This window comes from Pogona vitticeps, chromosome 1 (assembly GCF_051106095.1).
Source record: "Pogona vitticeps strain Pit_001003342236 chromosome 1, PviZW2.1, whole genome shotgun sequence".
Lineage (NCBI taxonomy): Eukaryota > Metazoa > Chordata > Lepidosauria > Squamata > Agamidae > Pogona > Pogona vitticeps.
The window spans coordinates 238,813,835-238,837,137 of NC_135783.1; the positions used below are offsets into that span (position 1 = coordinate 238,813,835).

A 23,303-nucleotide genomic window follows, 5' to 3' on the forward strand; every position below is an offset into this window, starting at 1 on the left:
CACTTGCTGACTTATTTGTTTTCTGTAGACCCCTATGCAATTGCAACAACTACAAAATATGTATACAATTTTGTACTTACTTTTCTTAGGCACTTCTAAAGAAGATTACTTTGATTCACTTGACTTTTACCTATTTTTTATCTATATATTTGAATGTATTTTTAAGCCACTTTTCTTCTCAAAACGTAGAAAGCAACTGAACGTCTCTAACATTCCTATTTCTCAATTATGAATCAAACAAGTCTGTGCAAAGTCTAAACAACTACGTACACGTGCGATGTGTGTGCCCGTATAGCTCAGTAATGAGAAATGACAAAATGTTGTCGATCCCATTTACAACACACTGACATTTACCATAAAATTTTACCAATAATTTTATGAACTTACTCATGAATGTAACACATCCCCAATATAGATAGTACATAGTACCTAATTAAATAATATTATGTACACAGAATCTGTGTTTGGTGTAATTACGGATTGTCTAAATATTTATCATGTCTAGTGGGATCTCACGTAGACCCCCATTTACATCTCGTGCACCGCCAATTTTCTTTCTCTCTGACGTGGACCCCCTGCAAGTCAAAATTGACCCCTGGGGGGTCCATATAGACCACTTTGGGAACCTATGCTCTAGAAGGTATCTGTAGCGCCTTTAAATTTTGATCATTATTTATTTTGGCTAAGATTGATGGGAATTGAAATACAGTAGTATTTGGATTTCAGTACCTGTTTCTGCACACTTGGGATACTTGAAACAACAGTAAAAATAGTGAACAATCAGTAAAAGCTGTTTTAAAATAGCAATGGCCACTTCAGCAGGAGCGAACCCCGGGATCTAAACATTCAGCAGTGTGGGAAAAGGAAATCCTTTTGCCTAATTTATTTATTTATTTATTTTATTTATACCCTGCCTATCTGGTCAATATGACCACTCTAGGCGGCTTCCAAACATGCAAAAATACAACAACACACACACACACACACACACACACACACACACACACACGCACACATATAATAAAAATATCAACAATAAACAATGAACAACAGACATAAACAATAAGCGATTCTTCAAGATAGCAATATGACAGAAATAGTTAAAGAAAAAAGGTTAAGTGTTATCTGGAGGGAAAGCCTGCTTAAACATCCGAGTTTTGAGATGGGCCTTAAAAAATACCCAGCGTAGGGACCTCGCGAATCTCTGGGGGCAGGTTGTTCCAGAGGCGAGGAGCCACCGCCGAGAAGGCCCGATTTCTTGTTTTTTTCCTTTCGGGTCTCCCTCGGCGTCAGCTCCTCAGCCTCACCCCCTGACTCGATGGAGTGATCCGGGTAGTTCTTGGTAGGAGTAGGCGTTCCTTTTAAACATTTTTTAATGCTTAAAAAATATCAGATTAGGTGCCAGTTGAACTGATGTGAGGGACTTGTAAAGTGTGGGTGCCTCGACTGAAAAGATCCTACCTAGCCTTGGTAGCCACTCATCTCAGAGTATTGGGCCACCCAGAGGCAGCCAGGCCAGTACGATCCAAAATCATCAAAATGCAGTATATGGCATTCTCGTCCCAGGGCAGAAGGATCCAATGGCTGATAGCTTCTGAAGCTGCTAGAGGGTGATGAAGACTAACAGAATAAATAGTATTCCTCTGTTTCTCTCAAAACTTCACAGTCCAACCTGGCTCAGACACGCAAGGTTAAAATGGATCTCCAGAAGCACAGGCAAGGTCTATGCAAGTGTTTCTTGTTCAGGTATCAACTTGTTTTCATTTATCTTGTGGAGAAAAGCCAATTTTAAGTGGCAGCTCCATTTCCTCAGTTGTCCGAATCTACCGTATTAAAGTCTTATTTTTGATGGCAGCAATATCTGTTGCTTGAGGCAATTCTGTCTTTTTGATTTGTATAAGTTCTGGCTGTACTACTGAGGATGTCATACGATAAGGAAGGTTAGCCTAAGAATAATAGTTCCCACGTGTTGAGATATGGTTTGTTACATCTCAGATATTGGCATTATAGTTATAATGATTGTACTGTATTTTCTCCATATATATTTTACTCCATACTGCGTCAATATCATGCACAGACATTAAGCATAAAGATTAAATATGTTTGTTTGTCTCTGTAAGGCAAAAAGACTGTATTTAAATATACAAGGATTTAGTGTCCACCTTTATTATACAAGTACCATTCCAATTTCTAATCTTTATTCTGGATTGGCTTATTTTTCCATAGAAGGGATGGTGAGTCTCCTCCCCCCAACAACATTTTGGACTTCACAACCCCTTACTGATGATTGTGTTAAATGGAACTGATGGGAGTTAAAGTCCAAAACATTTGGAAGGCCAAAACGTCCCCACCAGTATTCTATAGTGTTCTTCCAGTGCAAGTGGGCATTTGAAATTGTAGATTAACAGCACAGTCCTATGAAGGTTTACTTTTTTCGAAAGTGAGCCTCCTTGCTCATTGAGGTTTACTCATAGGTAAATTAATAATGAGCTTAAAGACCACCAGTAGTGAATAATTAGTTGGACTGTGTTACTTGGCCTGCGGTGTAGATGTTTGTATTTTTAGTGGGGGACTTTTAGTGGGTGGGGAGTGTTTGGGGAATTTTATGTGTGTGCATGTGTCTGGTCTCTGGGTGTCTGTGAATTTCGTTGTATGGGTATACTGTGTATATACTTACAATGACAATAAATTATTATTATTATTATTATTATTATTATTATTATTATTATTATTATTATTATTATTATTATTATTATTATTATTATAGGTAAAAAGGCGGAATATTGTAATCTAAAAGCTGTTTTGATGACATTGTTTCCAGCAGAAAAATGTTGGTTCAGACTTACAGTTCAAGGCAGTTCCATTTAGGGCTATTACAGTGGTGCCTCGCACAACGAGTGCCTCACACAACGATGAATTCACACAATGATGCCTTTTTCTGTTAAATTTGCTGCCTCACACAGCGATGTTTCCTATGGGGGATTTTCACACAACGATCTCCCTTTTCGCTCCTGTAAAAGTGTCTTACAATGTTTGGACACTGTTTTAAATGATTGCAATGGTTAGTCCACCTCCTGAAACCTATGCAAACTGATTTTGGTGTTGTTCTGACACTTTGTTAATTTATGATGATTTTTTGAATTTTCTCCATTGGAAACCATTGGATGGTCTGTCTAATGGTTTCCAATGGAAAAAACAAAAAATCATCATAAATTAACGAAGTGTCAGAACAACACCAAAATCAGTTTGCATAGGTTTCAGAAGGTGGACTAACCATTGCAATCATTTAAAACAGTGTCCAAACATTGTAAGACACTTTTACAGGAGCGAAAAAGGACTTCGCAAAGGCATTGAAATGTATTGAGTCGGCTTCAATACATTCCAATATAGGAAACATTGTTTCACTCAATGATGTTTCCTATGGGGATTTTCACTGAACGATGGCAATCCGTTCCAATTGGAACGGATTAACCGGTTTTCAATGCATTCCTATGAGAAATGGTGTTTCACAGAACGATGTTTCACACAACGTTGATTTTTTTGGAACCAATTAACATTGTTGTGTGAGGCACCACTGTATTATGTGCTTCTTAGTCCCATTCTGATTTTCCCTATATATATATATATATATTTATTTTCCTTTCTGAAGGCAGCCGTGGTGCTGTGCATGGATGTCGGCTTATCGATGAGCAATTTTGGGCCTGGAGAAGAGTCTCCTTTTGAACAAGCCAAGAAAGTGATGACAATGTTTGTGCAGAGGCAGGTAAAAGAACTGGGTGGCTGGCTGGCTGGCTGTGACAGTAGTAGTTACCATACATACATGAAGACCTCCTGTAGAACATGGGCCCATGCTGTGTTTTGTCCCAGCTCTCTTCTGTAATGTGAACCAGTATCTTTGCCTTGATTCCAATGTTCATTGAATATATCCCTCAACCCAGCTGTAGTCAATCCACCATTGTGGAGAAGATGGAAGGGTATATGGTTGCAGGTTTCAGTGGTGGCCGGGTGGTGCCTTTGCACAATTAAAACTAGTGTGTCATCTGTGCCCATTTCTTGAGAGGTCTAATTTGGCCACAGGGACACATGCCCTAATTACATCTTGATTGGATTACTGTAACATGCTCTATGTGTGCCTGCCTTTGGAAAATGTTTGGAAACTTCAGATAGTCCAAAATGCCACAGCTTGATTGTTAACTGAGGCTGGTTACAGGGATCATGTGAAACCCCCAGCCCATTACAACAGCTCCACCAACTGCCAATCCATTTCCAGGCACAATTCAAAGTGCTGGTTTTAACCTACAAAGCCTTAAATGGCTTGGGTTCAAGCTGTCTCAATGTCCGCATCTACCTCTATGAGTCTGCCTGGGCATTAAGATCTTTTTTTTTTAAATCTCCAAAATACGGAATACATCCTCTGGATTAAAGTTTTGGAGGGAATTATGTGGATTAAAAGGCCTTTCAGCTTGAGTGCATGGGGTGGTCCATTACTTCAGAGCCAGATATGGGAGGAGGAAAAGCCTCACCATCATGAAACTGGGGGAGGAAAAGGGCAGTGAGTGCAGGAGAGCCATAGCCCTGGATTGCGTCCATATAGGCAGCATGGGAGGGGGGGGGATAATCTATTTCCTCACAGTGACCCTGACAGCTTCTTCCGATTTTCCTCTTCCCCTTCTGACAACGATTGCAGAATCAGACACGCAGGGTCCTCAGTGCTAGTACGCTTATGCTTGTGAGCTTGGATCATGGCCACTTCCATTGTTATGAGTCTTCATTCTTGTTAGACTCCTCCAGCCAGTGCTTGAGAAGTGATTTCTGTTTGCACAGATACTTGAAGCTCACCTGCAAAGCTTCAAAGCAGCAGATGGTGGACTGGCTGAACATTTAACACATCTCAGTTCCTTGTGATCAGGCCAAAGCTTTCAGCCAGCCCTCCTACATCTGTGGAACTCCATCTGTGCCGAGTCCAAGGTGAAATTATCCATCGGTAGCAGAAATAAAGAACTGGTCAGCAGCTAAGACTAGGAAGATTTTACCTTCCACTCACACATCCTACAGTGGGGACAGGCACAGTCCAGGGGCTGCATGTGATTTCCCCAGGGCTTTCTTTGGAGGCCCTTAATTTGTCAAAGTCCCTTTGACCCCCCCCCCCAATACATATATCAAGGGGGTGTTGAGATAGGAAGCCACTGGACACTGTTTCTGGTTTTTGTTGGGGTGCCGTAACAGGCTGGATTTGATGTTTAAAAAATTGATTTAAATCACAATTTAATTTTGTAAACTAATTTTTTGTCAGTTTAGATTAAAAATGGATTTTGTTTATTTAAATCAATTTTATTTAAAAATTTCATTGATTTTTATCCACCCTGCACTGTAGGTTATATGTTACAATTCTCTCTTGCACTCTCACACTTTCTTCTCTCCTCCCTGGGAAGCCTCATTTCCCATTTCTGGAAGCCTCCAAGAGTGACAGTTTTGCTTCAACCCAATCAATCTGCAGTGCTTCCAGCAAAACCAGAAATGCCATTCAGGTTCTTCTTGTTTAGAGGTCTTAAATTTTAGTAATCTTAGAACGGCAGTGCTGGAAGGCTCCCCATGGATCATCAAGCCCAGCCCATCAACAAAGCAGAGTGGGGGATTGAATTCCCAGTCTCTGGATCTGCAGCCGGAGACCTAAACCCCTGGGCTATCCAGCAGTTCTTCCCCTTGATGCAGCCACCGATGGGTCCCATAGTTGGTCCTTGAACCTATGGAACTCATCCACCACTGCTCTAGAAAATACATCCTGTTCTGTTTCTCTAAATTAGGGGTTGTAAAGGGAAAGGAGGGCAGACCTACCTTTATCACTGTTTTCTAGCCTTTAAAGTCTTAAGAACTGTTTCCAAATATTGACTTCTAGTTCTTAACAGTGGTTCTGTAGCAGGGTATGAAGCCGAAAGGCAATTAACAAGCATGAGGTATGGAGCTACTGAGATAGTACGCAGACTGTCGTAACTGAAGCTTAGCTGTAAAGTTTATACTGCTCACTTCGTATTTACCATCTCGTCTTTTTCCCACCTCCAGGTGTTTGCAGAAAGTAAAGATGAAATTTCCTTGGTTTTATTTGGCACAGAGAACACTGCAAACAGTCTTGCCAGTGGGGATCAGTATCAGCATATTGCTGTCCACAGGCACCTGATGCTGCCAGATTTTGATTTGTTGGAAGACATACAAAATGTGATTCAGCCTGGCTCCGAACAGGGTGACAGTATCCTTTCTGAATGTTGAACACCTTTTAGGGAGCTGAGGATTGCGTGGCGACTGAGACTGTGTCGGGAAGAGAATCTCCAAATTGCCATGTTAACAGAATTGCTACAATCCATGTAGTTAAGCAGTCTACTGAGGTTTTATGGTCTTAGCTTAGTTGATTCCGAAAAAAAGTGCATTTCTTTCAAACAGCCCAACCAGAATAGTCTTTAAAGGACCACAACAGTTTGTCCTTTCCTTCCCTGTCCCTCGTTTCTTGTTTATTTTCTCCCTTTTACTCCGTCCACATAGTGAGGAAGAACAACACAGCAACCTCTTTGGAATCTGCATTCTTTTGTCCACGAAGATTAATTTCTCCTTTGATACAAACCTGAGAGCATCTTGTGGACAGGGGACCTCAATGCATACATCATCTCTCCTATCCCTGAATCATCTCTAGGTTGCGTATACAAGCTATGTTCTGATACTGAATTGGTCAAGGTTTAAACTCTACTGCCTTATCACTTCTCTTAGGATTGAGAAGCAAAGGTAATGATGGGTATATACAGGCAGAATTCAAATGTTAAGTATTTTTGTCTCAATCAACCAGATATACAAAATATGGAGAAAAATGAATAACTGAAGCCAGCCTTTCAGAGCTGTTACCAAGATTACAAAGAACATGCCGCAGATGCTTTGAATTCTTCAAATGCCCTAGAAAAGTATGAAATACGATAGGACCACTATATATATCAGGGGTCTCAAACATGTGGCCCGGGGGGCATTTGCGGCCCCCTGGATAATAGTTTGCGGCCCCTGCCTTGCCTGCCCCCTCGAAGCGCCCACACGTCCTCTGCTGTCAAGAGTAAAAAAAAAAGTCACCTCGCTCACTGGCTCTCTCCAAAGACAGCGCCTCTTGCACCCTCCATCTGGAACTGCAGCCTGCTAGTGTGCCAGCTGGCAGGCTGTAGTTCTGGATGGAGGGTGCAAGAGCTGCTGTCTTGGGGGAGAGCCAGCGAGCAAGTCATGTTGCCAGCCCTTTTCCCCGAGTACCCAAGCCGCCGCCTCCTCCTCAGAACCCCAGCCGGGCTAAGAAAACTCCTGTCTGGCTTCCTCGGTCTCTTGCTCCGCTTGGTGGAAAATCTGATGCGGCCCAGCCGCTACTAGAAGGCGCCAGAAAGCATGCTATGTATTCTTCACTAACTAGTATTCATAGCATGATCTCTGGCTCCCTCTAGTGTCTGGTTCTGATAATAAGTGTAAAAATAGCTTTTTTCCCTTGAATTTTTTCTGTTGATCTTTTTAAAATTTTCAGACTGGATAAGTACAACCATGGATACTGATCCCACGGATATGGGAATATGGGAGTCCTACTGTATTGCTATGCTACCTGAAGGCTTGCTGCAATAAAGACCATGCCCCTGTCAATGTGTAACAAATCATGGTTTCGTTATCTAATACTTTTTCCTTAATATTTTAAGTTCTTGATGCCCTTATTGTATGCATGGATTTGCTTCAGAAGGAGACAATGTGAGTATCTCAGCCCAATCAGTCTTGGATACTTGTGAAATAGAATTTTGAAAAAAGCAAACGAGTGCCATTTGAGCACTTGAAGCTTACATGATGGGCAGGGGAGATGCCAGCTTTCAAAATGTTGCTCCACAGTGAATATAAGCAATGGGGAGACCCACAGTTATTCCCCACCGTTATTAGACACCATTCGCCATAATAGGCAGAGCTCTCAGAAAAGAGAGAAAAACATCTCCATGCATTTTACCAGAAATCCTGTAAATTTAATGTGTTTTGTGACAGGTACCCGTTGAGTCCAATGAAGGTTTGTTAGTTTAGTGCAGAAAAATTAGAATACCTCTCAATTAGCATTTGTTCACCCACATTCAGCCTGGAAATTATTATATTAATAACAAACAGTTTCTCTTATTAAAGGATGACAAACCAAAATTAGTAAGTGCTGGTTTTTCGTCTTCACACTGTTCTGCTCTTGTCTTGTTTTTAAACTGTTAAAGTTTAGCCACTTACACTTTTATACAGCCAGTTTACAAAATTTGTTCTCAAAAGTAATGAACTGCTTTGTTGCCAAAATTTATTTATTTAAACTATTTTTAACCCACCTTTCTCCTTTGAAAGGACACAAGGTGACTTACAACAATTACAAGACAGCATTTAAGTAAATAACAGTGAGTTTACAATACTAAAAGGATCAATGAATGCAATTAAAAAAAAAACATAAGCAACATCCAAATATATTCAACGCATTAAGGTACAACAAGCCATTTTATAAACCCCACTTGGCAGCCATTCACTCATGCCTCAAGCTTGCCTGAAGAGAAAGCTCTTCGCCTGCTTCCAGAAGGACAGTAAATTCAGATGGGGCCAGTCTAGCCTCCTGTGGGAGGGAGTTCCAAAGTCTGGGAGCAGCAACAGAGAAGGCCCTCTCCTGGCTAAGGGCCTACACCCCATCCACATATTGAAAAACCAAAATAATGTCACTAAACAGCAGTGTTCTTTGATTAATTCTGTTTGACAGTTTTGTGACAGTTCACAGGGTAGCAAACAAGAAATCAAAAACTTAACATCCTGGAGAAACATTGACATGATGTAGCCAGCAAAAACAACCAGGAATCAATGGCACCTTAAAAACTGACAAGTTTTATTTACCATATGCTTGTATGGACTGTAGCCTCATACTTCCAATGCAGGAATTAAATAATCAATGTAATTCAACATAAAGTCAACAGGATTTCTGTTTTCCTTAAGCACATGTGGCACTCTAAGAAGCCTAAGATTGCATTTTCTTTAAAGAGCTGTCAGAACTGTGCAGCTGAATTTTCATGGTCGTGATACTTTTTTTCTTTCCATTTTGGTCTTCATTTAAGTGGGAAGAAATATGACAGACGGCACATCGAGGTTTTTACTGACCTTGGTAGTCCCTTCAGTGAGGATCAGCTCGATGTTATCATTGCTAACTTGAAGAAAACGGGGATCTCGCTGCAGTTTTTGTAAGTGAAGAGCAACATATGAAGAAAGTGTGATGGCAAGAGGAGAAGGGGACGACCGAGGATGAGATGGCTGGACAGTGTCTGCGAAACAACCAACATGAACCTGACCCAACTCCGGGAGGCAGTAGAAGACAGGAGGGCCTGGCGTGCTCTGGTCCATGGGGTCACGAAGAGTCGGACACGACTAAACGACTAAACACACACACACAACATATGAAATATCATTACTCCATTTGGTGGTTCTTGGAAGATGGCAGGGGGTAGCGTGGGAATGGAGGGTAGCTACTACGAAATGTAGTAAATTATATTTCCCTGTGTTTTTGAATGGGCGGCACAATTTGCTGTAACTAGGTTGCCCCTATTATGAGGACAGTTGTATAGCTGCTGGCTTCCATCATGAAACGAGTAGAATATGCTCCTTTAACGCATCTGCATTAGTTTATTTAAGTACTTGATCTCTCAAATGTTGTATTTTTTTTCCTTCTGGGGGAAGCCTTGTTGCTTTCCAGAGTCCTCTTCCTTTGTTCATAAGGCAAGGAATAGTGGCTGCCTCTCCCAGGCTGTCATGTCATTGGCTTGGCTGCAGACTTCTCACTTTTGTAGTGTAGCTGCTGTGAGACCTAAAGACAAGCCGATGGTTCTGGAATTGATGGGTTGGGTTTTATTTGTTTGTTTGTTTGTTTGTTTAATGCTGTGTGATGGGAATGGATTCAGCCTAGATTTATCCGTGGGTGTGCTCAGATTGATCAACAGATATGAATAAATTTGTTACTCTGTCTGACATTGTCCATTGCAGCTTTCAGCACCCATGGACTGCTTTGGCAGGATTGGGCCCCCCATTGCAGCAAGTGCTGTCAAATTGTGCATTATAAACCTTCACAAGGCTACTGGGTTGCCCACTGCCAAGAGTTCTTCACCAATTCATCTTGCGGTTGTGCAGAAACAGCTGCCCTGCCCTTCCTTCCTTCTCCCCGATGTCTCTCTCTCTCTGCACCTGACTTGCTTCCTCTTATCACTTCTTCTCTGCTGGCAATTTGGACTTTATGTAGTCCTGGCTCTTCCTCCCAGCTTGTATGGGCAGCTCATTGTGGACCTTTTTGCAGGAAATACACACTCTAAATAGGGAAAAACCTGATAAAATTTGCATCCAGAACAGCTGGAATCTGCAATCTGTATATACTGTATTATGCAACTAATTATGCAAGTCAGGTTGGGAGACCTGTGGTCCTTCAGATAGCAATGAATTATTGTTCCATTAATCCCCCACTGTTGAGCAAGGTGGCTGGGGCTGATGGGAATTTCAGCCCACCAAAACACATCTAGAAGTACTCAAGGATCCTTGGAGCTGTTCTCTGCCTTTTATACCTGATATTCCTGAGGTAAATAGCTGCTGGAGGGAGTGAATTTTCATTGGGATGCTGGTTATCACAGTTAAGGGTGATGAGTCCAGTTTTGTGTGAGCCGCAGATCGACTTTGGGCTTTAATGAGATTTATATAAGCTATCCAGTCTGCTGAACTGTATCCTCCCAAAGCATTTCAGCACCTTGAGTAGATCTTGAGAGGTTTATATTAAAATCTGGAGCATTCTTGGTGGGAGCCTCCATTATGTCTTGATTGCTGCTGCTGTAGTTTGAAAATCAACAACATTATTTAATACAAATTATGGATAGATTTTTATCTGTTAGCATATAAAGTACAATAAAATAGAAAGTACAGTAAGCATATAAAGCACAATAAGCTAAACTCTGCTGGATCCACGTTGCTTAAATTCTTAACTTAGTCTGTTTATGGAGTAGAAAATATATCAACTCAGTCTAAGAGTTCACAAATAGTTGCAAATTATTAAGATCCTATACATAGGAATAGTGATGTCACCAATGACTAATAGCGCTGCAGTAAATAAGCATCAGTGTGGGCTTGCTTAGTAAGGCGTTGAGAATGACATTTGAAAGTGCTTCAGAATAAGAAAGGATATGAAGTGTCAGTTCACTTTTCTGTCTGTTTAAAAATAAAAATGGGAACCCTGTTTGAATTGATTCCCACTTGTACCTTGTGAATAAGGGACATAAACTGAAGCTGGTTTCAATTGTTTTATTTAGTTTGCCATTTCCGCTTGACAATGAAGGTGGACGTGGGGACATGAGTGATGGTGCCCGATCTAATAGGCATGAAAACTCTTTTTCGAGGAAAGGGCTAACGGAACAGCAAAAAGAAGGCCTGCAGATGGTCAGGAAACTTATGTTCTCCTTAGACAAAGAAGATGGTCTGGAGGACATCTATACCTTCAGGTAACTTTAAATTCCCTCTGCATCTCTCATTACAGGAAGCTCTGGTTTTTTTTTTTATTATTATTATTATTATTATTATTATTATTATTATTATTATTATTATTATTATTATTATTATTATTATTATTATTATTATTATTATTATTATTATTATTATTATTATTATTATTATTATTATTATTATTATTATTATTATTCATAAGAAAAATGTAGACAGCGTGCCCACAAAGATTTATTTTGTATATAATTTGGGCTGAGAAGCTTCCTGGTACCTTGAGTCTTCCTTTTCTTAGAAGTAATCTTCTTAATTATGAGGAAATTTAGAAGGTGTAATCCCATGGGATGGCTGACAAACAGAACCAGGTTTCTGCCAAATATCTAAAAAGCAACAGAGAGAGTGTGATTTGGGAAAGAAAAGAAGTGAACTGGAAGTGAGGGTAGCTTAATATTTATTTATTTGAATTGCCTCTGTGTGTAACAGCTAGATTGCATTTTTACTTGCAACGGTTTAGAGAATAAACAGACTGTTGTTGAGTCTTAGTCATGAGTAGGCTCATTTAGTAGGCCTAGAGTGGTCCTGACACAACCAGATAGGCGGGATATCAATCAATCAATCAATCAATCAATCAATCAATCAATCAATCAATCAATCAATCAATCAATCAATCAATCAATAAATAAATAAATAAATAAATAAATAAATGGGATTTAAGTTAACTAACTTGAATAACTTGCTAACATGTCCTGGATTATGGTGAAAGCCAGAGTTTTCCAGAAAAACATCTATTTCTGCCTCCTTGACTATGCAAAAGCCTTTGACTGTGTAGACCACAACTAACGATGGCAACTTCTTGAAAAAATGGGAATGCCTGGCCACCTTATCTATCTCCTGAGAAATCTATATGTGGGACAGGAAGCAACAGTTAGAACTGGATATGGAACAACTGATTGGTTCAAAATTGGGAAAGAGTACGACAAGACTGTATATTGTCCCCCGCCGTATTTAACTTATATGCAGAATACATCATGGGGAAGGCTGGACAGGATGAATCCCAAGCTGGAATTAAGATTGCTGGAAGAAATATCAACAACCTCCAATATGCAGATGATACCACTTTGATGGCAGAAAGTGAGGAGGAATTAAAGAACCTCTTAATGAGGGTGAAAGAGGAGAGTGCAAAAAAAGGTCTGAAGCTCAACATCAAAGAAACTAAGATCATGGCCACTGGTCCCATCACCTCCTGGCAAATAGAAGGGGAAGGTATGTAGGCAGTGACAGATTTTAGTTTCTTGGGTTCCATGATCACTGCAGATGGTGACAACAACCATGAAATTAAAAGACGCCTGCTTCTTGGGAGGAAAGCGGTGACAAAGATGCTAAATGCTAGACAGCATCTTAAAAAGTAGAGACATCACCTTGTTGAGAAAAGTCCGCATCGTGAACGCTATGGTTTTTCCAGTAGCGATGTATGGAAGTGAGAGCTGGACCATAAAGAAGGCTGGCCGCCGAAGAATTGATGTTTTTGAATTGTGGTGCTGGAGGAGGCTCTTGAGAGTCCCCTGGACTGCAAGGAGATTAAATCTATTCATTCTGAAGGAAATCAACCCTGAGTGCTCACTGGAAGGACAGATCCTGAAGCTGAGGCTCCAATACTTTGGCCATCACATGAGAAGACACAGGCATAGGCATCCTTCAGTCTCGAGAGACTATGGTAACATGCTCTGAATTGAGGAGTGTCCTCTCCAGAGCATGAAGCATGGGTAAAGTAATATGGAAGATAGGCTGTTACCCAAGCAGCAGATCCCCCCTCTCCATGTTGCTGAAATGGTCCAATGGAAAGGCAAGGGCCAATACAACTGGTTCTAGCAACGTCGCAGGATTTGGCAGAACAATATGAACTGCCTTCGGGACTCCAGCTCCGGATTTTGCCTCTAGGTTAACTCCTGAAGCCTTTTCCATGAGTGAATATAGCCACAAGGCAGTGGAGGTTTGAAATCGGAGTTTTCCTTCTCCTAGATGGGCTGCCTTCCATGGCTGACAAGCCCCACCTATCCGGCCTGCTCTTTAATAGTGCGGAAGTATGATCTGACCCTTAAAACTTTCCTGCCTCACAGGTGTATGCAAATCTAATTGGCTTTCCTATTTACCATATTAAAGCCAGAGAATTTGAGAATCCTGGGACACGCGCTTTTAAAGCAGAAAGTCCCACCCCCTAGGCCCCACCCCCAGGCCATGCGGTGAGGAGACAAAAAGAAAGCCCAGAAACAAAAAGAAAGCCCAGAAACAAAGAAACAAAACAAAAAAACCTCAGCAAAACGTCCATGCAAACATACCTGGCTTTCACCCTCAGCCCAGCTTCCTAGGGAAAAGGTGAGAGAAGAAAAGACTCCCTGGAAAAGACACTGATGTTGTTGGGAAAGTGTGAAGGCAAGAGGAGAAGGGGACGACAGAGGACGAGATGGTTGGACAGTGTCATCGAAGCTACCAACATGAATTTAACCCAACTCCGGGAGGCAGTGGAAGACAGGAGGGCCTGGTGTGCTCTGGTCCATGGGGTCACAAAGAGCCGGACACAACTAAACGACTAAAGAACACCAAACTTGAATAATCAATACATGGCTTTATAGGACTAGTTATGACTAACTTAAGTCTGATTGGTTTCGGTGGGTCTGCTCTTAGGCATGATTAGGTTAGAGTTGGCAAAATGTCATTTTTTTGAGCTACGGGAGGCAGTAAATATTCTCATCTCTGTCTGAATGCAACCCATAATATTATGAGAAAAATATACAAAACCTGTCTGGAAACCTCCCAACATTTGCAGCAATTAGCAGCAGCACATAAAAGTAGTGTGAAAATAATAAGACCAAAATTAACTCTGTCCTGTGAATGTATGTGTGTAACTAACAAAACATCCTGCATTCTAGTAAAATGAAAGCATTTGTAAGACCAACAGTCACAAAGCATGTTACCTGGAAAACATGCTACCTTTTGCTCTGGCTCTGTCAGCAGGAACCATTGTTTTTGTGCCTCCCTTCCAATGCCTCCCCCCGAAATGCTTCGAGGCTCTTTCCCTTCATATATTTTATGTGGGCAGATGATAGTCCACCGAGCTATCTCTCACTACATGGCTCTCTTCCTGTGAACCCTGTGCTCCATTTACTTTTGGCAAACTATAATTCCCAGATACATGTGCGCCTTGGCTGAGGGAAAAATAAGCGGTGAGGTCTTACTGTGAATATCTGGTATGATATTGCAGCAAAATGGGCACAATGGCAATCTGTGATGAAATGTGTGAACCGTGCCAATTTCGTTACGTAGAATTAATGTCTCACTTATAATCTGTCCTTTAAACCCTGCTGCATGAGATAAACATTTTGTTTACCAATTTTCTAGACCATCGTTTTGCTAAAATAGATTTGTACTTATACTCTAGTTAATTTTGGTATATTTTACAAGGCTTCACCAAGACATTTCTCTGTGTGTTCTTCAATTTAGAGAGAGCCTGGAACGTCTTTCTATGTTTAAGAAGGTTGAACGGAGACCCATGGCTTGGCCATGTCAGCTAACAATTGGATCTAAACTGTCCATAAGGATTGTGGCCTATAAAGCGGTAAGTTGTTAGAAGTACATTGTCAGCAATTTATTTATTTATTTACAAGATCTTTTTTAGCTGCACCATTACCAATGGTCTCTGAGCGGCTATGTTAGCATGGATGTCAGTAAAAAACAGGTACTGTGTCGGGAATGAATGATTTGTAAATTCAATTTCAGCTGTGTTACATTCTTGTTAACAACATTGATATATGATTGTGAGCATAGAACAATAGAATATTACTTTTTCATGATACAAAATGTGGAATTAAAATTCAGTCTGATTTCTGAATGCCACATTCATATGGACAAAGTTTAGCAGATGTGAAATCCAGTAGGAGTGACTGTTTTGCTTCATTCCCTTGAGGATCGTTTTTCATTTACTAGGAGAAGGGATTTTACCTGTCATGGACTTTGCTTAGGATTGCTGTAAGAAAATGACTTTTCTAGACCTTTCCTTGCAGTTATTGAAAATTGAAATGTTGGAGATTATAAATTCCAGTCATGTTTTCAGTACTTTTTGTAAGGAAGTCAACAGTGGCAGTACCATTGTTGGCCAGAAAGAAAGCATGTTAATGTGTTTAGTATAGTTTTCATTGGAAGCCAGTGCTATGTAGTGGACACAGTCACAGACTAGAAGTTAGGAAGCATGGGTTCAAATGCCTGTTCAGCCATGGAGGAGGAGGCACTGATTAAAGTACTCCTTAAATGCCTCACATACCTTGAAACTCTTATTAGGGTTGCTCCAGGTTGGATGTGACTTTATGGTACATAATAACAGCTTTTAATGGTATGATGTGAATTGATTTCTGACTCCTGTGTGGCAGAGGAGAATAGACCCAAAGGAAACCAGCAGTTAGTATCTTATCCATACATTAAGATTAAATACTTCTCTCTTAAATTTTGATATTAAGTTCACAGAGGAAAAAGTGAAAAAATCCTGGATGCTTGTCGATGCCAGGACTTTAAAAAAAGAAGATGTGCAGAGAGAAACAGTTTACTGTTTGAATGATGATGATGAAACAGAGGTTCAGAAAGAGGATGTTATTCAAGGTATGGCTTTTGTGCTTTGGGCACAGATTTTCGAAAACCTGTGCAGTTTTTAAATCTTATCACACTTTCATTGGAACTGTCTCTCTCTACCTGCATGGCTCCTATCTTTTAGACATTTTCTTCTATTTGTTTCAAACAAAATAACAAGCCACAGTTTGCTAACTGCTGCAGGAATGGGTGGTTAGGGTCAAATCATGGTTTCAGGTACAGTGACAACAAAACACAGTTCCTGCTTTCAGCCATGATAATATTGCAGCAGAAAGGCATGAGTTTTCGGTCTCCTCTGCCTGCTTGGAAACAAGGAAGTGTGAGGAGCTTGGAGAACCCAAAACTCATGTTGGCTGTGTCTTACTACAACAGTCCATGGTTTGCCATTATACTTGAGCCATATGTTTTCCTATTTGTAAGTTGATCCACCAGTATTTCTTTTGGCTCAAACCCAAAATAGTTTGCATTAGGAACTACCTTTGGGCACTATAGTTGTGTTCTGGTCAGTTGCATTGAGAAAAGGGGCATGGCTGCATCTGAGGCCCCATCCTTCCTTGTTTTGACCTATTACTATTCTGTCTGGTAAGGGCTGCTGCCAGATGCTAGACCTCTGGCTCCTGGTTTAGCTTGGTCCAGTTCTTTCTGGTTGTCTCAGTTTATTTATTTATTTATTTATTTATTTATTTATTTATTTATTTATTTATTTATTTATTTATTTATTTATTTATTTATTTATTTATTTATTTATTTATTTATTTATTTATTTATTTATTGGACTTATATACCGCCCCATAGCGCTACAAGCACTCTCCGGGCGGTTTACAATTTTTAATTATACAGGCTACACATTGCCCTTCCCCCAGCGAGCTGGGTACTCATTTTACCAACCTCGGAAGGATGGAAGGCTGAGTCAACCTTGAGCCGCCTACCTGGGATTGAACCCCAGGTTGTGAGCACAGTTTTAGCTGCAGTACAGCGTTTTAACCACTGCGCCACGAGGCTCTCACAGTTAAGTAAAGAGTTTGAATGTGGGCATACTTGACTCCATGATCAGTATAAGGCAGCACATGTGACCTCTCTGCTTGTGACTTTGTTTGTATACATTTTCTGCTCTCTTCACACGGGATAAAAGTACTTGTGAATTTTCAAAAGGTTTATACTTAGATTGTTTTCAAGGGAATAGGCGACTTCTTTCTTTCGTTTAGGTGGCTGCTTTTTCATTTCTTTTGTTTTGTTCCCAACAAACCTGGGACTGTTCAGGAGGAAACCTGATAGCCAAGGAGCCCGCTTGGAGAGTCTGGAGACCTCCCTTGACACAGCAGGCAGGTTGAACACTAAGTTCCTCAACCACCCCAGTTGGGTGTGTGTGTGTGTATTTTTATTCCTGAAACAAAAGCTCGTATCTTGAAAGCTTTCTTTTGTGCCTTTATCATTGGCCTAATAAATGTTTTATGGCAGTATGGATTTTTGGAAACCTTTTCCCGTGCATCTTTAGTTTCCCAAGAGTTTGTTCATTCATTTGGGCACCATGAATTTGGTTCACCTTTCTTTCACGGTCCTGGAAGGCATTTTGTGAACTCCTCCTTAGGCAGCTGCAAAGCAAGGCGGATTCCGCTATGATTAATCCTGCAGCGAGCAAATCCTTAGAAACATCATAGAACAGTTCATCGAGGGTCAACACCCATTAGCCATCAACTTTGTCAATTTTTTAAAAAATCTTTTGATAGTTTCCACTGAGAGTCCCTTTGGCAGATCCTGCATTTGTATGGCGTACCGGCAGTCTTCGTTAACATCTTTAAGAATTTGTGTCGACAATCGAGCTGCTGCATTAAGATCGAGAATGGCCATATGAACTTTTTTGAGATTACACTGGGGTCAGACAAGGCTGTATCTTATCCCCACTCCTTTTCCTCGTGGCCCTTGACTACGTCATGCAGCAAACTGGAGTATGCATTGGGAAAGGCATCCACTGGACTGACCAAAGTTATCTTGGTGATCTGGATTTCTCCGATGATATCACCTTTCTTGAGGAAGATGAAGTGAAACTGCAGCATGCCATGACTGTCCTGGAGGAAAGGGGCAAACAAAGTCTGCTTCAGGATAAGCACAGAGAAATAAAAAATCATGCACATGACATCCGCGGCCCCACCACAGGAAATTGTACTCGGACAGCAGCAGTTAGAGGAAGTTCAGAGGTCCATTTATCTGGGTAGTGTGATCACTGGACTGGATATGCAGGGTTGGATGCTAATTGCTGCATTGGGAAGGTGATAGCTGTCTTCTGGAAGATGAACAAGTTCTAGTTCTCACCATCCATGTTGTTGAAGATTCAGTTCCATCTGTTTGCGTCTATCGTGATCCCAATAGCTATTTATGCCAATGAGACTTGGAAGGCATCATCAAGTATCAACAAGAGGCTCAACGTCTTCCGGCAGAGGTGTCTCCTCTGAGTCATAAAAACCCGATATTTCAGTCACATTACCAACTAGGAGGTGCTCCAAAGGAGTGCCTCAAGTAAAGTTCACAACATTGTCTCATGTAGAAGACTCCAGCTGGCTGGCCATAATTTCCGTATGAACAATTAGATCCCCAGTGAATTGGCACCCCCCAAGTGCTAAATGAGAATGCCCTCAAATAACATGGCAAAGAACACTGAGGCAAGACCTGAAGGCACTACATATTACATGGGAGAATGCCGAAACATTCGCCCAAGACCAAATGAGCTGGAGAATCCCTGCTGCCCGATATGCTACATAGGATCAAAGTGGTTCATCGATTGTTGGCAGCTGTCATGGGTTTTCTATGAGGATAAATATGACACTGGAATAACATTAATTAATTAATTAATTAATTAATTAATTAATTAATTAATTAATTAATTAATTAATTAATTAATTAATTAAAATTAATAATTGTGCACTAAGAAAATGGGATATTCCAAAGAGGGAAAAGTTAAAAGATTTCTTATTTGCCTACACTCTTAATAACAGCTTTCGTTGCTACGGAATTTTAATCATTTCATTATTTAACAGCTTCATTCTAGTTTTGTTGAGTTTGATCTTGATACTTTCGTATTTAAAGTTTTTTAACGTTTGTGTGTTTTGTTTGATTTAATTGTAAGCTCCTATGATAATTATGTGAAATAGTGAAACAGGTCTTTCAAATAAAGTAAAAAGTGGGTTTGTGGCTTTTCAGAAAAGTAAATAATAAGGGATGGCAAAAGACGAAAAGCTGTATTTGCTCAATGGCAGGTTTGTTTGTTTGTTTTTTGGGGGGAGCATTGCTAGTTTTTCACTAGATACTAGTGTACCTCATACATAATATTTTGTTCTGTAAAATCCTCAGAGAGTGATTTCCTGAACCTCCTGCTGATTTGTTATGTCACATATTTGCTTTTGGCTGTTATTTTTAAAATTCATTTTTAAAATCTGACACTTGAAACGAGAACACTTTGGGCTTCTTTTGTTGGCACAGCATTTAAGAGATAAAATGAGGCATAAGAAGTACAAGTACAAGTGGGGTCTTGACTTGAGAACTTAATCCGTATTGGAAGGCGGTTCTCAAGTCAAAAAGTCTGTAAGTCAAGTCTCCATTGACCTACAGTGCATTAATCCCGTAACAGTCCGTTTTTGTTCCATTTTGGTTTTTTTTCTGGTCTGTAAGTCAAATCTCAGTCTGCAAGTCAAACCTAAATTTTGCGGCCAGAGAAGTCTGTAACTCAAAAAGTCTGTAAGTCAAGCCGTCTGTAAGTCAAGGGTCCACTGTACCATTTGTAGATGAGAAAGTTAATTTAATATATGCTCTAGGCCAATGGTCCCCAACCCCTGATCTGCGGCCTGGTGCTGGTTCATGGCCTGGGCCGGAGTGGGCCACAGAGACAGATTGCTGCCCCGCACAACCGATTGTGCAAGTGCACAAATGTGCATGCCCCACCTCTTTGTGCATGCACATGAGTGTGCACCCGCATGAGCACCCTTCATGCATGTGCGTGTGTGAGTGCGCCCTTCCCGTTCATGCATGTGCACGAACATGGGGGTGCCCCACCTTCCCCGCACACACACCCTGTCCTCCTCCAACTGGTCTGCGGAGTCAAAAAGGTTGGGGACCACTGTTCTAGGCAATAAGTTGTTTAAAATGGATTTGGGACTGGCATGTGTTGTTAAATAGACAGAAAGCTTATCAGGGGATTAAAACAGAGCATGCAAAATGCAAGTAGATAAATAGGGACCACCTCGGTGGGAAGGTAAACAGCGTTCCGTGTCTAAATCACACTGGCCATGTGACCACGGAAAGATTGTCTTCGGACAAAATGCTGGCTCTATGGCTTGAAGAGCGGGATGAATGCCGCCCCCTAGAGTCGGACATGACTGGACAAAAAATTGTCAAGGGGAACCTTTACCTTTACCTTACCCCAACCCCTGGTGCCGGTCTGTGGCCTGAGCTGGACTGGGCTGCAGAGACAGACCTCCCCCCGGCACGCACTCATCCCCGCACAGCTGATTTACACATGTGCTCCAGCACGCCTGTGTGAGCGCTGCGCCACCATTTGTGCATGTGCATGAGCACACGTGTGCCCGCACAAGCCCCACACAGCCATTTGCACATGTGTGCTCACTTGTGCATGCACGTGGGGTGTGTGAAAAAGGTTAGGGACCCCCGTATTAAAAGATCTAGTCTCTGTATCAGTGGAGGAAGCATGCCCTCAGAGGCATTTTCCCCACCCCACCCCCATCCCTTCAACTGCAGTAGGCCTTCCATGGTCATGATAAAAGAACTGTGATTGGTAAATTGGAGGAGATGTAAATGTGGAAGAGGTGAGCCACTCAGATTGTTCCCTTGATCAGAGCAGGGGAAAACTAGAAGTCCTTGAGCTGCAACTCTCTGATTCCCCCAGCCAAGATGGACAGTGGCTCCGTAGGTTCCATACCCATCAACCTCTTTTTTCCAACACAATAAGTTTTTCTTTCATTTTTACAGGATTCCGCTATGGGAGTGACATAGTTCCATTCTCTAAGGTCGATGAAGAACAGATGAAATACAAAACAGATGGGAAATGTTTTGCTGTCTTGGGATTCAGCAGATCTTCTCAGGTATGGCCATAAGCTTAGGGACATGTCTTCTTGAAGGCTTTCACGGCCGGGATCTGATGGTTGTTGTAGGTTTTTTGAGCTGTTTGGCCAATGTTCTGAAGGTTTTTCTTCCTAACATTTCGACAGAGGTTTCTCTGAAGATTCCAGCCACAGAGACTGGCGAAATGTTAGGAAAAAAACCCTTCAGAACACGGCCAAACAGCCCAAAAAACCCTACAGCAACATATGGACATGCTTACTGTGCAACTACAGGGCTAGGATATTATTTATTAGAAGTATTAATCACTTTTCTATCCATTAGAGTCCCAAAGTGAGCTACAGCAAACTAACTAAAAATATCTTTTAAAATCAATTTTTAAATCCTGTTTCAGGAGCACTTTTAAAAGACAGTAAGGACTCAACAGTGTGACTTGGACAAATGAGTCTGAGTCAAGTTGTGAGTTGCCCCAGAAATCCCAGCGCCAAGCCTGAGTCAAGTTGCTGGTGCAACTTTAAGTTGGACTCAACTGCGACTTGCAATACCTGGTCTCTGGTGAAGGTACACATACCTACTGACATACATGCTTACTGTCTTTCTGACTATTCCTTTACTGTTGGAGAGTATTGTCCTTTAAGGGTAGATTAGTTTGAGTTGTCAGAAGGTATGCTTTCTTGGTGAGGAAAAATTAAGGCATCGTAATGATTGTTTCCTGTTTTGTTCTGAACCAGGAGTGAGGAACTGGTTCACTAGCATTGTTGATTAATGAAACATTAGGATAGAAATATAGTTATAAGTAACACTTTTTGTTGAGGGGTGCACTCCGTTAGGTGTTTTCTGTCTGGAACTTCATACTCGTAGTGGGCAAGGCCAGAGTCAAAAGCCATAATCCCCCCCTTCCTTTCCCTTCTCTCTATTTTCTTATTCTCCTCCCTCTCATTTCCCCCTTTCCTCGCTCTTTTCTCTTTCTGACTCCCTCTTTCATTTCTTTTTTCCCCCCTCATCCCCATCCTCATTTAAAAAAGTCTGTTTCTGAAAAATAAAACTCTCTTAAGTTTGGAATAGTAATTTTGAACTAAGAATTTCTTTCACTTAGAGTAGAAGGCAAGATGGGAGAGAGAGAGAAAGGATGACAAAGAAGGCTGATATATGGATGAGAATGTCTGAGGTGGGGAGTGACAAAAGACGCAGAGAACGTTCTGTTTGAGAACTTCTGACCATTATCCCAGAGTGGTAGTCAGTGTGGAGATTCTGACAACTGTAGGAAACACTACAGAGAGGTAACAACGTGCTGTGTTTCAGCTTTCCAGCATAGAGCAGAGCCGGCATGTCCCTGAAAGTTCCTTTAAAGACTTCAAAATAATGTTGCATAAGATAAAATTCCAGAAACATTTCTTTGTAGGTCCTGAGACATCGCTACATGGGGAACCAGGTCCTGAAGGTCTTTCCGGCGAAAGATGACGAGGTGAGACAAATCTCCAATCTTGATAGTGACTAGATTACTGCTGTACAGTAGGATCCCCTATCCTTGTAATCAGTATCCACTGATTCATTTAATTGCTAGCTGAAAATGCTGAATAACTGCCCCCATACCTATTTATATAATAATAATAATAATAATAATAATAATAATAATAATAATAATAATAATAATAATAATAATAATAATAATAATTATTATTATTATTATTATTATTATTATTATTATTATTATTATTATTATTATTATTATTATTATTATTATTATTATTATTATTATAATATAAATAGGTATGGGGGCAGTTATAATTAATATAATTAATTATATTATAATTATAATTATAATTATAATTATAGTCATTGACCAGCAAAAGTAAGGAACATTATTTAAATTAGGAAACATAAAATCAATCTAAAAACACTAAAAACGTCTATATACATACTGTATATATATATATATATATAACTACATTCATAGATCTTATTAGATATCTCCTGCCTCCCTATCATAGGCCTTATCTGTGGGCTATTATAACACATAGAATGACAGAGTTGTTACTTTGAAGCTCATAGAGCCCATGTGATCACTAAGGCCT

The 23,303-nt window shown here is 40.7% G+C and overlaps 1 protein-coding gene across 2 annotated transcripts in view; it reads left to right on the forward strand.

Moving 5' to 3' along the window:
• The window catches only part of XRCC5 (X-ray repair cross complementing 5), a 67,002-nt gene that overhangs the window by 1,592 nt on the left and 42,107 nt on the right, over positions 1-23,303 (forward strand). The window contains exons 1-10 of one of the 2 annotated variants that reach the window (XM_072985265.2): positions 1,711-1,746; positions 3,650-3,763; positions 6,061-6,244; positions 7,704-7,752; positions 9,117-9,239; positions 11,340-11,528; positions 15,025-15,139; positions 16,035-16,173; positions 21,139-21,251; positions 22,631-22,693. In XM_072985265.2, coding sequence (XP_072841366.2) covers positions 1,726-1,746; positions 3,650-3,763; positions 6,061-6,244; positions 7,704-7,752; positions 9,117-9,239; positions 11,340-11,528; positions 15,025-15,139; positions 16,035-16,173; positions 21,139-21,251; positions 22,631-22,693 — 1,110 coding nt within the window. In that variant the 5' untranslated portion in view covers positions 1,711-1,725. Of the gene's footprint in view, positions 1-1,710; positions 1,747-3,649; positions 3,764-6,060; positions 6,245-7,703; positions 7,753-9,116; positions 9,240-11,339; positions 11,529-15,024; positions 15,140-16,034; positions 16,174-21,138; positions 21,252-22,630; positions 22,694-23,303 lie in introns of those variants that run through there. The other variant, XM_072985264.2, reaches the window with a different exon arrangement.